Genomic DNA, 15,407 nt, shown 5'->3' with positions numbered 1-15,407 from the left:
GCTTTGCATTTAGATAAGAAACAGAAGAAACTCATCTCTATTGTTTACATCAGCTGCTGCACAAATCTGATATATAAAATATATGCATAACACCATCAGAACAAATACAGTCCTATGCCTTTCCTTTATAATTCTTTGGATCTGCGACTCAGACATGAAACATGGTTAAATATTTACACTATAACAGAATGATAGAATTTCAAGGCTGCATGCATACAAATACATTTGTTAAAAATACAGATATTTTAAATGGCTATCAATGGAGACAGATGCTCTTTGCATCCAGATGCTGTAGCAATGACATGCAGCTGTAGATGTTAATGAGGGTACGCTAAAAAAATAATTCTGGGGACAGGAAAGTTGGACTTGAAGAACCATGAACACATTTTTTGAACATAACTGAATTTAATTATTTTGATGACAGGTACTGGTTTATTACAGGAATATAATACAAATACAGCGCATAAAGATTATAAGTCCTTTTTCTTAAGGAGCATTTGATCCTTTTCTTCTCTGTATCCTTTCAGAAGTTGGTTTAATAAGTTGAGTTCACAGACACGTTTGACGGGGTACAGAGGAGGAAAAGGGTTGCCCTTATACTCCAGTACAGCCATATGAGCTCGATCCAGATTCTCTCTGTTGGGAATGCGGGCCATGCGTGTGTAGCTCGTCTGGTTTTCGAATCTTGGCGCAAGAACTTTAAAAAGTTTTGGGATCAGATCTTTTTCCTGAATGGGAGAGGTGTGGAAAAATGTAAGACATTATTGCATTTTTTCTAAACGCGTGTTTGAATTGTTTAAGGAGTAAAGAGAAGTTGAGAAACTCACCGTGAGCCAGAAATCAGCCATTTTCATTGACTTTTCATTAGTATCCCCCTTTTTGGCATAATCAATCAACTAAAAGTAAGAAAATACGACGTAGATATAAGACATATACATATCTTTTTTAAGTACTGCAACTTAAAGCGGTACTTCAGGCTTGAATCAAAATTTCCCCATGTTTAACTTTCTTGTAGAATAATGCAGTCGGAGTTATAAAACCACATATTTTTTTGCTTCAAAGCGGTAGAATGGGGGCAATTTTTTGAAGCTCCAAAAAGTGCATCCATCGATCAAAGAACTGCTTTTCTTTCGAGAAGAAAGTCACATTCACTTAGGATGCCTTGAGGGCAAGTAAAACACGGGGAAATTTTGATTCAGGCCTTAAGTATCACTTTAATGTTACCGATATCTAAATACATTGAAGAACAAACCAAAATAACGAATTTAATGTCTTGTCTTGTCAGTCTATGGTACGCATTCACGAGAGCACTTCGATGCATGCGCATTCGGTTTGTACGGTTGGGCAAAAATCATCAGACATTTTGCGAAGATCAGCTTATATACAGCGTGCGTCTGCTTGTAAACACAGAGTTGCGCTTCCGGGTTGTCATTCAGAACGCCGGTGTCTGCCCTCACCGAATGCGTCGAAGTGCTCTCGTGAACGCGCACCATAGACTGACAAGACAGAGGAGAATATATCGATTAAAGTCGTTATTTTGGTTCGTTGTTCGCACAAAGTATTGTCATCGCTTCCAAAAAATTAAATTGAGCCACTATGAGCGGATGTCTTTAGTACTTTTTTTGTACTAAACGATGTCTTTAGTACTTTTTTGGACCTTGACAACAACTATAACCATGATGTCTATGAGGAGGCCTGGAAATCTCTCGGATGTCACCTAAAATATCTTTATTTGTGTTCCGAAGACGCCGGGAGGTCTTAAAACATGTTGAACGTCATGTGGGTGAGTAAAAATAACAATTTTGATTTTGAGATGAACTTTTCCTTTAAAGGGGTCATATGGCGCGAATACGTGTTTTTCTGTGTCTTTGGTGTGTTATAAGTTGCCCATGCATGTATTAGACACGTAAAATTGCAAAAATTAAAGTGTCGGAACAAAAGATGCATTCTATCTAAAAGCGAATGCTCACCCAGACCTGCCTGAAATGCCTCGTGTAACCACACCCCCACAAATCTACGTCAGATCCTGGTATGATTTGACTAAGACCGCCCAAATGTACACGCAAGTAAGGTGGACGTACCTGTCAGTACAATTGCTTTGGAACCTGATGTTCCAAATATGGTAAGAGGCGTTACATTTCCGTCACACGCTTGCAGTATTCGACCAATCACTATCACACCTCGCTTTTCAGAGCGATGAGCTTTGTAAAAAATTTGCGTGTTTCAGAGAGGCGGGACAAAGACGAGATACAAACATGCACGTATGTGGAAAATACAGCGTTTTTGAACCTTAAATCGTGTATACACATTGCATTACATCTAAAACAAATGATAATATTAGTTTTAGCCGTGTCATATGACCCCTTTAAGACTGATTAAGTGTTATTTTCCCGAAGGTTCTTGTTCAGAAGTTTACACACCTTTGGCTCACAGTTTGTTTTGTAACAGTTTCTTTTCCTTTTAAATTAACAGTCTAAACTACGATTTCAGTTCTGTGGTCTATATATTTTGGAATATACTGAACTGAAGCTTTGTCGTGGCAGTAGGCTACCAAAATTACTGGTAACACTTTACAGTAAGATTGTATTTGTTAAAGTTAGTTAATGCATTAACTAACAATAAGCAATATATGTTAGTTTTTCAGCATGTATTACTCTATTGTGTAGTTGTGCATAAGTCCACTGTGCATTAACTAATGTTAACAGTTACAACTCTTGATTTAAAAAATGTTTATCTTTTTTTTAAAACAACTGACATGTTAACTTAAATTCATAACTGTAACTGTTACTGCTATACAATGGCAGACTGAATCAGTCACCCTGTTCACTTGCCTTTTCAGCGTAGAAGCGAACCTCATCGGCTCGGGCTTTAGGTGTTTCTATTCTCTCGTGTCTGACCAGACCTGTGAGAATATTCCGAAGCATGTTAATTCTGGACTCAGGTCCGAGACCCATCCGACGGGCCACCCGGCCATGGGAAATAAACGCCCGCAAGGTGAGTCGCATTGCGAGAAAAAGTGAAGGACACTAACCCCAGATAATAATAATAAAAAACCTCTGTTAAACAACGTTATATATTACAAAACTGCATCCACTGTAAGATATTAACAGCATTTACTTCACACAAGTTATATACATTCGAGTTCAGCAGAGACTCCGTGAGTCTATAATGTGTGACAGTTCTACAGTTTAAAGTGTCCGGATAGAAAAACAACACTGAAAGAGGTTCCGCATAGCGGCGCTTGACAGACAATAGGGGCTGGCTGCAGCCGATGGGGCGAGTGGAGCGCCACTCAAAAGCGGAAATACGTCACATCCACTCGAAGTCCGAGCGGATATACGTCACCCTATTCTGACCTCAACCCGGAAGTAATTTATGAAGCGGCGCTGTTTTAATGTCAATAAATACTTGTAATGTTTTAATGCTACAAAATTATTGTTCAAATGTTATTAAATACATTTAATGTTACTAAATCACAATAGACATTGCTTCCAGGTTTGTATTTAGAAAGTAAACATTATAATAGTTAGCAGTGAACAATAAATGAAACATCAAATAAATTATTTTTTATAAAAATGAAAAATGTGAACACAAGTAATTTAGGAATTTTTAATTTTAAAGCAAAATAACATACAAAACAACCACCGTAAAATGTTGAATAATTTCCACAAATTAAGTTTTAATTGTTTTGTATGGAAGTCCAATTCCGCCACGTGATTAAAAAAACCAGGCTCTAAAAAGTCATAATTATGAGATACAAAATCGAAATTATGAGATTAAAAGTCATAATTATGAGATAAAAAATCAAAATTATGAGATAAAAAGTCATAATTATGAGATAAAAAATCGAAATTATGAGAGACAAAAACCGAAATTATGAGATGAAAAATCGAAATTATGAGATAAAAAAATCAAAATTATGAGATTGAAAATCGTAATAATGACATAAAAATTTGAAATTATGATTTAACATGCGCAGTGCAGGCAAGACACTGCACGCTTGCGACATCCGTTGCTTAATACGGTGTAAATATAAATAACTGTACATTTTTTATTTTATTTAATTAGGCTGAAACAAGCAACCTGATTCATTTGTTTTGTACTGATCCAAAGTCCCATTTTAGAAGCCTCATCAAACAGAAAAATTACTAAAATACTACAAATTGACAGGCCACATTTTAGAATTATAGTATTCATCATAACTTTATCTAGGAATGATGTTTAAAAGCATCCAGAATAAATCAAAACTATATACAGGACTAAAGACTATATGTAGCATATTCAAAGTAGCCACCCTTTCCAAAATTGTACTCTTGGCATGATCGAGCAACTTCTTGAAATTTCATTTTCATTTCTTGGCTGTTTTTTTTATTGGGTCCTCAATTTTTGTCGTCTAATAAAATAAATTAATATGTTGCCACGATTATATTTTTGTCTACTAAAGTCATTTCAAACATTTAAACATACATCTTCAGATTAAAAGATTTTAAGATCATGAGAAACATTTCAGTCAAACATTCAAGTGTTTTAGAACATTTAAACAGCAGTATTTTTTGCCCTCCAAAATCATACATCAAAAATTATGCATTTAAGAGATGGCTTCACAAATCTACGGTATTACTACTACTGTATGTTTCACAATAGAAACCTCTCTGGGTTTTTACTGGTAGTTTGTTGGCTTCAGCAGGCATGTTATCTGGTAGATAGGAACCAGTGAAATACTTTTCAGTAGCTCATAGATCTTTTGTTGGAAGGATTCCATATACATTGTACATTGAATGTGGCCCAAAACACACAAAATTTTGTCATTGTTTGGCTGTGGAGTCCTTCAGGTTCCTGGGCTCCACCATCTCAAAGGACCTGAAGTGGGAGACCCACATAGGGCCCAACAAAGGTTGTTCTGTGTGCTTTAATCCCTGTCAGGTTTGCCTCGGCTACTTAGTTGATCACAAGGGGCAGTCGTGGCCTAATGGTTAGAGAGTCGGACTCATGACCAGAAGGTTGTGGGTTCGATTCCCAGGGCCGGCGGGTAACGACTGAGGAGCCCTTGAGCAAGGCACCTGACCCCTACTTGCTCCCCGGGCGCTGCAGTGATAGCTGCCCACTGCTCCGGGTGTACGTGTGTTCACCACTTGCTGTGCGTGTGTTCACTACTCTCTGGATGGGTTAAATGCAGAGGTCACATTTCGGGTATGGGTCACCATATCTGACTAATAGGTCACTTTCACTTCACTTTCACCTTCACTTCACTTTCACTTCACTTCACTTCACAAGTGGACAAGAATGGATAGTCCAAAAAAGATCTGAAAAGATCATTGGTGCTTTCTTTCCCACTCTTGTAAAGTGCAATCATTACAGACTTGATACACCCTGGACACAACATCTTTGAACTGTTGCCCTCTGGCCGGTGCTTCAGGAGTACTAGAGCATCTGGACATATTGCTTTTAATCAATTTGAATATTCGCAAATTTCCAATCTATTTTACATACAGTATATTACTTCTGTACAACTGTCTATTTACAGTTGTATTTTATTTATATTTTTATATATTTTGTACTGTTTTATTATTATGTGTCTGCTGATGCATTTGGATGTCTGCACTGGAAGTTGCATAAGATGACTTTTTATCTCATAATTTCGATTTTGTATCTCAAAATTATGACTTTTTAGAGCCTGATTTTTTTTATCACGTAGCGGAATTGGGCTTCCATAGTTTTGAGTAAAAAACAAACTATATTTACAAAACACAACTGCAAGTAACAGTAAAATATCTATCAACGAACGTTCTTGACCGTCTTCATCTTTCCTTTTAATGGGGGGTCGCAACCAACATGTTTAGGTGTATATCGCCACCTACGGTACCGGGGTGTGTAACATCAGGGTTTTCAGTACTTCGGTGGATTATATTAAAAAATCGGATTTTCTAAACCTGTATTTTAAAGAAATTCACGCAACATCAGCTAACATTTGCGAGACATCAATATTGATCGTCAAACATATATAAATCCATCGTGTTTATTCATCCTTTTTGCGTAATTTCACGGAAGCCATATGCATTGTGCTTGCATTGCACGTTAAGACAGCGTCAGTCTGCAGGTAGTGTAGGGATGCTGAGATAAAATTACCCGCGTTAAAGTTCGAACTTCGGAGAGCTCTGCGACGCCATTTTGCCCCTTCTTTTTTAATTGAGTGGATGTGACGTATTTCCTGTTCTAGAGTGGAGCTCCACTCGCCCCATCGGCTGCACCTAGACCCCTCTCCTGACAGAAGAGGCTTGTTCGACTTGATGCAGCGCCCCAAGATCCGACACGCGGATGACATCAAAGTACCGCGAGAGCTTTTCGAAAAACTATAAAAAGTTTGGTTTCGAATCGATCTCGCGGTACTGTGATGTCATCCGCCTGTCGGATCTTGCGGCGCCGCATCAAGTCGAACAAGCAACTGAGTGTTCAGACCGCCGCCATCGAGAGCGTCAAAAATCGCTCTGGCCGCCCTGCCAACAACGCTGTAGAAAGAGTCGTGGGCGCGCTGACGCTCTGACGTAAATCGAAATCTTATCTTGTATTTAAAGGGGCCGCAAGCAAACAAGCTTGTTGATCTTGTGCAGACTGACCACAAGAGATTGATAGGTGGAAAGAACTTTATTGTAGTTACACGTTTGCTAACGAAATAAACCAATTAAAAGCCATTTGTGTGGTGTGGGTTTTGTGTTCATGGTTAAGTGCTAGTCTAATTTCAACATTATAGGAGACATTTACTAGCCTTGGTCTTTAATTAACATTAATTTGTGTGCAACCTACATTACAAACTCTCCTGGTCGAAGTGTAAGGTTAGCTTTAATGCAGTTGCTCAAAGCAGTGTTATTTTGAGCAAATGAATTTCATTCCCGCTGGAAAACAAGCGTTCTGTTGTTGCATATGTTGCATATAAATAGTTTATTTAATATTCTGCAGCAGTAACACTGTTTTGACTAGAAGGGATACAGCTACTTCCACTGGGCATGCGCACTTCAATACCGCATAGTTTTTGTCACGCTGAAAACAGTTGATTAATATTTTTTATTATTGTAAGGTGTAGGCGTTAGCTAATGTGATTTATTGTAATTATATAGCGAGATTTTGCACCAATTACGGCCGCCAACAGTCATATTCGGTGCAATAATTTTTGTTTAAACAAATTTACTCAGATGATGACGGTGTTTAAACTAATATATTTTAATTTTATTAATACAATTGATTACAAACGGATTCTATGAATTTCTAAAGATGACTTTCGTTCTCAATGGAACACAAAAACACAATGTTTGGAATGAACAGCTTTAGTTTCGAATACAATAAAAAGTGAATGGTTGGCTTTCACTTCCATTTATATTTTATATTCAGCACATGTTTTTATCTAAAGTGACTTTTTATATTTACATGTAGACCTACTTTCATAAATGAATATTATTTGATCAATGTTTATCAACTAAAGGTGAATAAAATGATTACGGCAGGAGAAATGTTGTTAAATGCTTTTATTTTTGCACAGGTTCTTTAATCTCCGATACAAAAAATATTAATGAATTGCAAAATTGGAGGTTACATGTGACTTTTCTGAAGGTATGGTTTTAGATCCGCTTCAGTTTGAATTAATGGTGCTCTCGATCCAATCGTTGAAAATGCAGACCTTGAAGAAAAAAGAATGTTTGTCATTCAGATAAAAACATTGCTTTAAAGGTCATATTTAAAAAGTTGCTATATTACCTTGGTATATACGCCAGGACGATTCTTCTCAGCACAGCCATAACCCCAGGACACAATACCCTGCAGCTGGTTATTGCACACCACAGGACCACCAGAGTCACCCTGAGAAAAGGAAAATAAACTCATAAACTCATTATTTGTACTTACAGTGATATTTGTGTTACGATGTCATTCCTTGTATATATGTATACGTCAAGTACTGTCATTCTTTACCTGGCAAGAGTCTTTTCCTCCCTCCAGGTATCCAGCGCAGAACATGGATTTTGTGATCATGCCGGGGTAGGAGTTGTTACAGTCAGTGTCAGACAAGATGGGGATTTGCAGGCACTGAAGCTTGTCGGAATCAGCAGCTATAAAATTAATGAATTGTCAACATGCTCAACAAGTGTTATTTACGTGAAGCATCGATTTGAAATTAAGGACATTTTATTTCATCCAAGGTGATAACAGGCGGCGGCTAAGAAAATGTCATCATTAAGTCTGTACTCACTGGAGCTCATGGTGTTTCCCCAGCCAGAGACTAAGCACATGGTGCCGGCGGGGGGACAAGATGTGGGCAGGGCCACAGGCTGCACGTATGCATCGAGTCCAACGGATTTGCTAAGCTTGATCAACATGATGTCATTATTAAGGTCATAGCCATCATACTGGGGATGGGCGATGACACGTTCAGAGGAGATGAACTGCTCAGTGTTTTCGGTAATAGCAATGTTGTGCTCGCCCAGACGGACCTCAATGCGTCTGAAAGAGAACGTCAAATGTTGTTTATGATTAAAGGGAATATTTGTTCTTACTAAACTAGTCTGTTCAGGTCACTTACGACATGTAGCAGTGAGCAGCAGACACAACCCAATTCTCATTAATCAGAGAGCCACCGCAGAAGTGGTAGCCAGCATTCAGAGACACCTGCCAGGGCTGAGAATGAGGCTGGCACTCATATCCGCCAACAATCTTGTCATCATCCAGAGCAACTGCAGAAATAAAAGATCATCAGTATATTTACTCAGTCATATGAGAGAAGTACAGTAAAATTCATTGTTGTGTGCAGAATGCCATCTTTACTCACAAGCGGCTCCGAGGAGCACCAGGAACACCAAAGACCTCATGACTGCTGATTGAACCTGTTCGATGATGGTCTCGCTTTAAACTCACAGTATTTATAGGACAAAAAGACCAACATTCGGTTAGATCCACGCCCAACCGCTTTAGCGATGACCAATCCACGATAAGTTCCAAAAGACCTACTTAAATTAAGTGATAAGCTGTTATTTAGTTTCCTTGAACAGGTACAATATCACATCTTGATTACTTGTATATATGTCAGGGTTGCAGAAAGTGGAAAAGCACTCTTTAGTACATGCCTTTTTTATGCTTCAGAACAGTGTTTTTTAACCAGGGCGCCAGGGCCTACCAAGAAGCCTCAAAATACTTTTAGGGGGGTCACAAGAGGTGACTTAAAATGAATGAAAATGAAACAAAACATGAATTAAGATATTTCTCCGTGTTTGGTTAGTGCTTGGTTAACAAATATATAACTTTGTAGTTATGCCAAGCTCTAGAAAAGTTTATTGGGTAAATATTGAAAGTGAGAGGGCACTTTTGTTTCCGAACCATTACGCTTTAGAAAATGCTGTTATATTTTGCTTACCAAATTAAATTTTGAGGTAAATCATTTTATGTTAAAAGCTTCCCAATATTTGAAAAATTTGAGATGTTAAATATACAAATAAATAATAATAATTTGAATTATTAATTTACAATGTGTATTTTTATTATTTGTATATTTCTGTTGATAGTGTGTTGATAAAACAATACATTAATTTAGGATTTAATCAGTTTTCTCCAGCAGCTGTTGTTAAGTATGCATGTTTCAGGCTTCATAACATTGACAGCAGGTTTTACCTTTATACAGACTTTCAGCAGCTGTCTGACTTCTCACTCTGTTATTCTTTTTTTTTTAAATATTTTTATTAAAACTGCTGATCATTATAAATATAAAAATTATTGCTCATATTTTTAAACAATCAATATCTTACGTATTTTGAAGGGGTGTGTGAAGCTATAACCAGAACAGTACAGTATACTGTATAATAGCAGACTGAATCAGTCACCCTGATCACATGCCTTTTCAGAGTTAAAGCAGGGTGAAGGGTCTATAACTACATTTATGCATTTGCCAAACACTTTTATCCAAAGCAACAATTCATTGAATCATTACTTTTTTATTGCGTTCACTGCATCAGATCCATGACCTTTTACATTTAATTTTTTATTCAAACCAGAGTACAATGAGGAAGCATGACATGCAATCAAAAGTATTTCAAGATGAGGAACTTTGAACATTTATTTATAATTCAGTTTAGTTGTTATTTAGTTTGCATCTTTAGCCACCTAGCCATCATAGCATTTTAATTCCCATTGATAAGTTAAAAGTATCATTGTAAATGTACATGTCAGCCTAATTTCATAAATTAATACTATTGTATTCATTTAATCAACAAATGTGAATAAAATGACAAAGGCAGGAAATGAGAATGTTATTCATTTTTTTAATTTTCAAACAGATTTTCATCTCCAATACAGAAGTTATTGATGGATTGCAGAATTGGAGGTGTGAATGCTGGAAGTGTTTTTAGAGACGTTCAGTTTGAATTCATGGTGTCTTCAAGCCATTGGTTAAAATTGCAGACCTTTGAGAAAAGAAAATGTGATCATTCAACTGTTTCATGTTTGTTATTCGGATAATAAAAACATTGCTTTAAAGATCTTATTTAAAATAATTCTACATTACCTTGGCATATACACCAGGATGATTCTTCTCAGCACAGCCATAACCCCAGGACACAATACCCTGCAGTTGGTTATTGCACACCACAGGACCACCAGAGTCACCCTGAAAGAAAGAAAAATAAATTTTATTGGTAAATTGGGATCTCATTTCTTCTCAATAAATGCTTCAATGAGTCAAATGCTGATTTTCACCTGGCAAGAGTCCTTTCCTCCCTCAAGGTATCCAGCGCAGAACATGGAATTTGTGATCATGCCGGGGTAGGAGTTGTTACAGTCTCTGTCGGACAAGATGGGGATTTGCAGACACTGAAGCTTGTTGGAATCAGCAGCTATAAGAAAATGAATGAAATAACAGAATGACAACAAATTAAGGATGTTTCATTCATTCAAGGTACTGATGCCAGCTCAGAGGAAATGACATCATCAAGTCTGTACTCACTGGAACTCATGGTGTTTCCCCAGCCAGAGACTAAGCACATGGTGCCAGCGGGGGCACAAGATGTGGGCAGGGCCACAGGCTGCACGTATGCATTGATTTCAGCGGGCTTGCTAAGCTTGATCAACATGATGTCATTATCAATGTTCCAGGAGCTATACTGAGGATGGCGGATGACACGATGGAGGAGATGAACTGCTCAGTATTTTCACTAACTGTAATATGGTGCTCGCCTAGACGGACCTCAATGCGTCTAAAACAGAACATCAAATACATTTTACAATTAAAGGAATCATTGTTTTACCAATGAACTTGAACTAAACTAGTATGTACAGGTCACTTACGACATGTAGCAGTGGGCAGCAGACACAACCCAAAGGTTATTAACCAGAGAGCCACCGCAGAAGTGGTAGCCAACGTTCAGAGACACCTGCCAGGGCTGAGAATGACGCTGACACTCATATCCACCAACAATCTTGTCATCATCCAAAGCAACTGGAGAAATAAAAGATCATCAGTATACATTGACTCAATCGTATGAGAAGAGTAAAATAAAACAGGAAAATTCATTGTTTTGTGAAGAATGACGTCTCCACTCACATGCGGCTCCGAGGAGCACCAGGAACACCAAAGACCTCATGACTGCTGACTGAACCTTGATGATGGTCTCGCTTTACATTCACAGTATTTATAGGACAAAAAGGTCCTCAACCTATAGATCCACGCCCAACCGGTTAGCCAATGATCAATCAACCATCAGTTTCAAAAGACCATTTAAATTCTAAGTAATAATATGTTATTTTGCTTCCTTGAAGAAGTACAAAAACATCTTAATTTCATATGTCAGGGTTGCAGAAAGTGCAATGGCATTCTTTAGTACATGTCTTTTTGGCATGCTTTAGATCATGTTTGTAGTTAATATACTATTATTTTGCTTTAAGTTTGAAGTAAATTGTTTAATGTGACGAACTACCAAATATGAGATATTCTACAAACACCTAACAATAAAAAGCAACGTGCAATACAGAAGCATTCGGATGTGTGAATTAAACATTATCTTCATTTCCTTAGAATGTTGGGTATTATGTATTCCTAATATGTATTATTGTACGAATGTACAGTATACCGTATATAGTGTGCTTATAGTGTGTATATGAAACCGTACGTTAATTTTGCATTTAATCATTGTCCAGCAGCAGTATTGTCTAGCAGCTGTGTGGTTGTTTTAGGCTTCATAACCTTGAGAAAGTTTTACCTTTAATCAGACTTACAGCAGCTGTCTGACTTCTCACTCTGCTCTTCCATCTGTACCTGTCCCGGACTGTTTCACAATGTACAGGAAAACATGACATATGTTTCTTGAAAATAATATTTGTATTAACACTACTGATTCTTACACCATTAGCTCTTGTTACAGTGGGTTGTCAGCTTGAGCATCAATAACTTGAAATCTTATATAGCAGTTTTTTCCAATTTGCAATACTGTAGGTGTGGTCACGGAGAGCAGAGAATGAATTGCAAGGATGTACGGAGTTCGAAATGTAGATTTCCATAGTTTAGCCACATGATAGCACCCAAATGCTGTCCAAAGTTCATACATAAAGTAGGGCTGTGTATTGGCAAGTGCCTCCCGATACGATACATATCACGATAGATGGGTCACGATACAATATATTGCTATGTATTTTGATACGATACACATTTGCGATATATTGTAATACTTTAAATAGAAAATGTAAAAAGTAGAGCTAGAAATACAACATGCTGTGCACCACCGGGGGTTTTCTGTAAGGATAAGTGTAAAAACATCCCTTACCTCTGCAGAGTGGCCATGATGTGGGATGCATGGACCTTTAGATCAGAGGTTTGGGTTCTCAAAATGTGGATTGTGCCCCTCAAGTGGGTAGTACAGGGGAATAAGGTGGGTCACGCAGGTCACTTGGCTGTTGTGGTGCATTACAGTTAAAACAATGAACATGGGCAGTATAAAACCCCTGGTTCATCATGTGCTGTAAATGCGCTGGTGTCACATCCGTGAAAACACAATAAATGTTATTGTTACTTTTCTTAATAAACTTTTTGTCTAATGCACTGCAGTAGCCAAGTGACTTGTGTCATGACTTGCGAAGCCTACAAACAGCATTATTTTATATTAACTCATTACTCCATTACTTATTTTGAAAAGCAAAGCACACCCACACATCAGCTCTGAGAGCTCGAAGCGTTCTTATATTTTTCGCCATGCTCACTTCCACTTACTTTTGGCCATATGTATATGACATGATTTTAAAAAAATATCGATAGTAGAGGTATCACTATCGATACACTATCGGAAAAAAAATATTGCACTAGTTACATGTATCAATATTTTTGCACAGCCCTAACATAAATACTGTCTAGTGGGACTTTCTGCATGTATGGTTAAAAATGCCCAACTGGGGTTCCCACAACTGAATGCTTGGACACTTTCTTAGAAATAAATATAATTGTTCCACACAGTTAATAGAGTATAATTTTAAAGGTCAAATAAAGTGTACATATATTGTCAGACGTCTTGAATGTGAATGGCTGAATGACGCTACTACAGTAAAATACTAGTGATTAAAACAGCAACTGATACAACCCTTAATTTTAGAGATAATTTACGACTAAAGATATCAAATTATAACATACATTAGCCTACTCATACCGCTCATAAGAGTCTTCACTTTATAATGCCTGCTGGTTTGGCTATTGTAAGTACAATGTTTGAAAGAAATACTGAGTAGGATCGACAGTTACGTTTTACTGTGTAAAGCGTATAATACCGGATGGTGTAATGTCTTTCTTTGGTTATTAACTGAAAATAAACCCCCGTAAGTTAAAGGACTATCAGCTAAAACACGTGTTAAACATATCCAACGTTATATGGTACAAAATTATATATTTTAAAATAAACACAACTACATTATAAATAACATCTGCATTAACTTAACACAAAGCACCATAAATAAAAATACAGACAGGACGATTTTGCGTGAGCGAAGCGCTTGTAAGAGTTCTGCATGGGGCTGGGAATCGATTCCATTAAAGGAATCGACACCTCTTTACGAGCATTCATAAGCACAAGCCCCGCCCCTTAGCTGATGTCATTGGTCAACTAAATCACATTAGTTTCTTGTCTAAAACAGTACAGAGTTCAGAAAAACTGATGGATGAAGTCTAGAGCTGTGGAATGACACAAAATATTCTGCATGGATAAAACTAAAGCACGTGCGCACCCATTGCCAACAAAACACAGACATATGACTAAGTTTCACCTATCGCGTGGGGTTCATGTCCGGAATCTTTTAGCGTGGGACCGCTCCATCTATCAGTTTCAAACGATCTACAAATCCAGCACTATATCCACCGTTTATGTAACATTCTAGTGTTGTCACGGTACAGAAAAAAAGTAAAGTGAAATAAGTAAAATAATCAATTAATCAATCAAAATGGAACCACTACAGCAACGCTATTGGCAGCAGTATATTTCAGGAGCACTTGCCAAGGTAGGGCTGGCCTCGGCAGGTAACAGTTACATAAGCGCTGACTACCCGGGATCTCCCACCTTCGAAATCGTCTGAAGAAATTTTCAAATAGTGGCTAACCTTAATTCAACGCCAGATTTGAAGTCTAAACAAGTATATTCTCGAATCAAAAACATACATTTCGTGACATAATAACAATAGTATTTCCAAATGTATTACTTACATTTGCGCGTTCTCTCTTCCGCCATTACGGAACGTCAGTTGGAGCGAACTGAATTCGGGGTTAAGGCCCGTATCAAGTCCGCACAAGTCACCTCCCTATGCAACCTCGATAAAAGGGGCGGAGCAAGAACCCATCCGGGGATTTGAACTGTACTTGGCTAGATGTGAACTTTGATTTGGAACAGTACTTGGGCTGCTTCTGATGACGTTTCACAAGTCCACAAGTACAGACAAGGACGCATATTTAAAATATTGTTTATTCAATGCCTTTTTGTTTGTAAACTTGTTTATATGCTATTAATAAAAAAATGGACGCATATTGAGGAAACGGCCTTGGTGCACTGGAAAATGCTGCGGGCGCCATCTTCTGCCGAGACGCGGGAATTCATTTCCAGCATCACGAACGATATAGGTGGGTTGCAGCTAGCCGTGAGTGTACATCGGCTGTACACTCGTTATTATGTATGATGCATCATGGGATTGAATGAGTGCACTCAATAATGTCCACTATGAATTCGGACACCACTAAAAATGGATGTCCCCTCAAATAGTGCACTATATTAGGGTATAGGGGGCTATTTCGGACACAGAACAGCCCTAGTTTTTCAGTCTATACTAGGCCGGACTGAACAACACTCACTTAACGAGGTTCCGCACAGTGCCGCTGTCCAAAGCAAATGTGCGGCGTTTTTTTCTAAATCTGA

General features: G+C 37.8%; 2 protein-coding genes and 1 pseudogene across 2 annotated transcripts; all 3 read right to left on the bottom strand.

The window, feature by feature from the left end:
• Positions 1-109: 109 nt before the first annotated feature.
• On the bottom strand, positions 110-3,238 carry mrpl17 (mitochondrial ribosomal protein L17). Its single transcript, XM_057339387.1, has 3 exons — positions 2,832-3,238; positions 828-896; positions 110-728 (listed from the first exon to the last, which is right to left on the bottom strand). The coding sequence occupies exons 1-3, from the start codon at positions 3,003-3,005 to the stop codon at positions 471-473; spliced, it is 501 nt and encodes a 166-aa protein (XP_057195370.1). The 5' UTR covers positions 3,006-3,238; the 3' UTR covers positions 110-470.
• A 4,274-nt stretch (positions 3,239-7,512) lies between these two features.
• On the bottom strand, positions 7,513-8,870 carry LOC130558271 (trypsin-2-like). Its single transcript, XM_057340599.1, has 6 exons — positions 8,813-8,870; positions 8,567-8,717; positions 8,237-8,487; positions 7,960-8,096; positions 7,747-7,848; positions 7,513-7,669 (listed from the first exon to the last, which is right to left on the bottom strand). The coding sequence occupies exons 1-6, from the start codon at positions 8,850-8,852 to the stop codon at positions 7,622-7,624; spliced, it is 729 nt and encodes a 242-aa protein (XP_057196582.1). The 5' UTR covers positions 8,853-8,870; the 3' UTR covers positions 7,513-7,621.
• A 1,467-nt stretch (positions 8,871-10,337) lies between these two features.
• Positions 10,338-11,612, bottom strand: LOC130558291 (trypsin-2-like; annotated as a pseudogene).
• Between the last annotated feature and the right edge of the window lie 3,795 nt (positions 11,613-15,407).

This window comes from Triplophysa rosa, linkage group LG8 (assembly GCF_024868665.1).
Source record: "Triplophysa rosa linkage group LG8, Trosa_1v2, whole genome shotgun sequence".
Taxonomy (NCBI): Eukaryota; Metazoa; Chordata; class Actinopteri; order Cypriniformes; family Nemacheilidae; genus Triplophysa; species Triplophysa rosa.
The sequence above is the reverse complement of the archived record's forward strand: the minus strand, read 5'-3'. Positions and strand labels throughout refer to the sequence as shown.

Excerpts from the sequence above, each read along its gene's own strand:
- mrpl17 (XM_057339387.1), bottom strand. The coding sequence starts at position 3,005 with ATGCGACTCACCTTGCGGGCGTTTATTTCCCATGGCCGGGTGGCCCGT. Across the intron at positions 897-2,831 it reads TTCGCTTCTACGCTGAAAAG|TTGATTGATTATGCCAAAAA; the intron begins GCAAGTGAACAG and ends TCTTACTTTTAG. Across the intron at positions 729-827 it reads TGGCTGATTTCTGGCTCACG|GAAAAAGATCTGATCCCAAA; the intron begins GTGAGTTTCTCA and ends TCTCCCATTCAG.
- LOC130558271 (XM_057340599.1), bottom strand. The coding sequence starts at position 8,852 with ATGAGGTCTTTGGTGTTCCTGGTGCTCCTCGGAGCCGCTT. Across the intron at positions 8,488-8,566 it reads GCTGCTCACTGCTACATGTC|ACGCATTGAGGTCCGTCTGG; the intron begins GTAAGTGACCTG and ends GTTCTCTTTCAG. Across the intron at positions 7,670-7,746 it reads GTCCTGGCGTATATACCAAG|GTCTGCATTTTCAACGATTG; the intron begins GTAATATAGCAA and ends TTTTTCTTCAAG.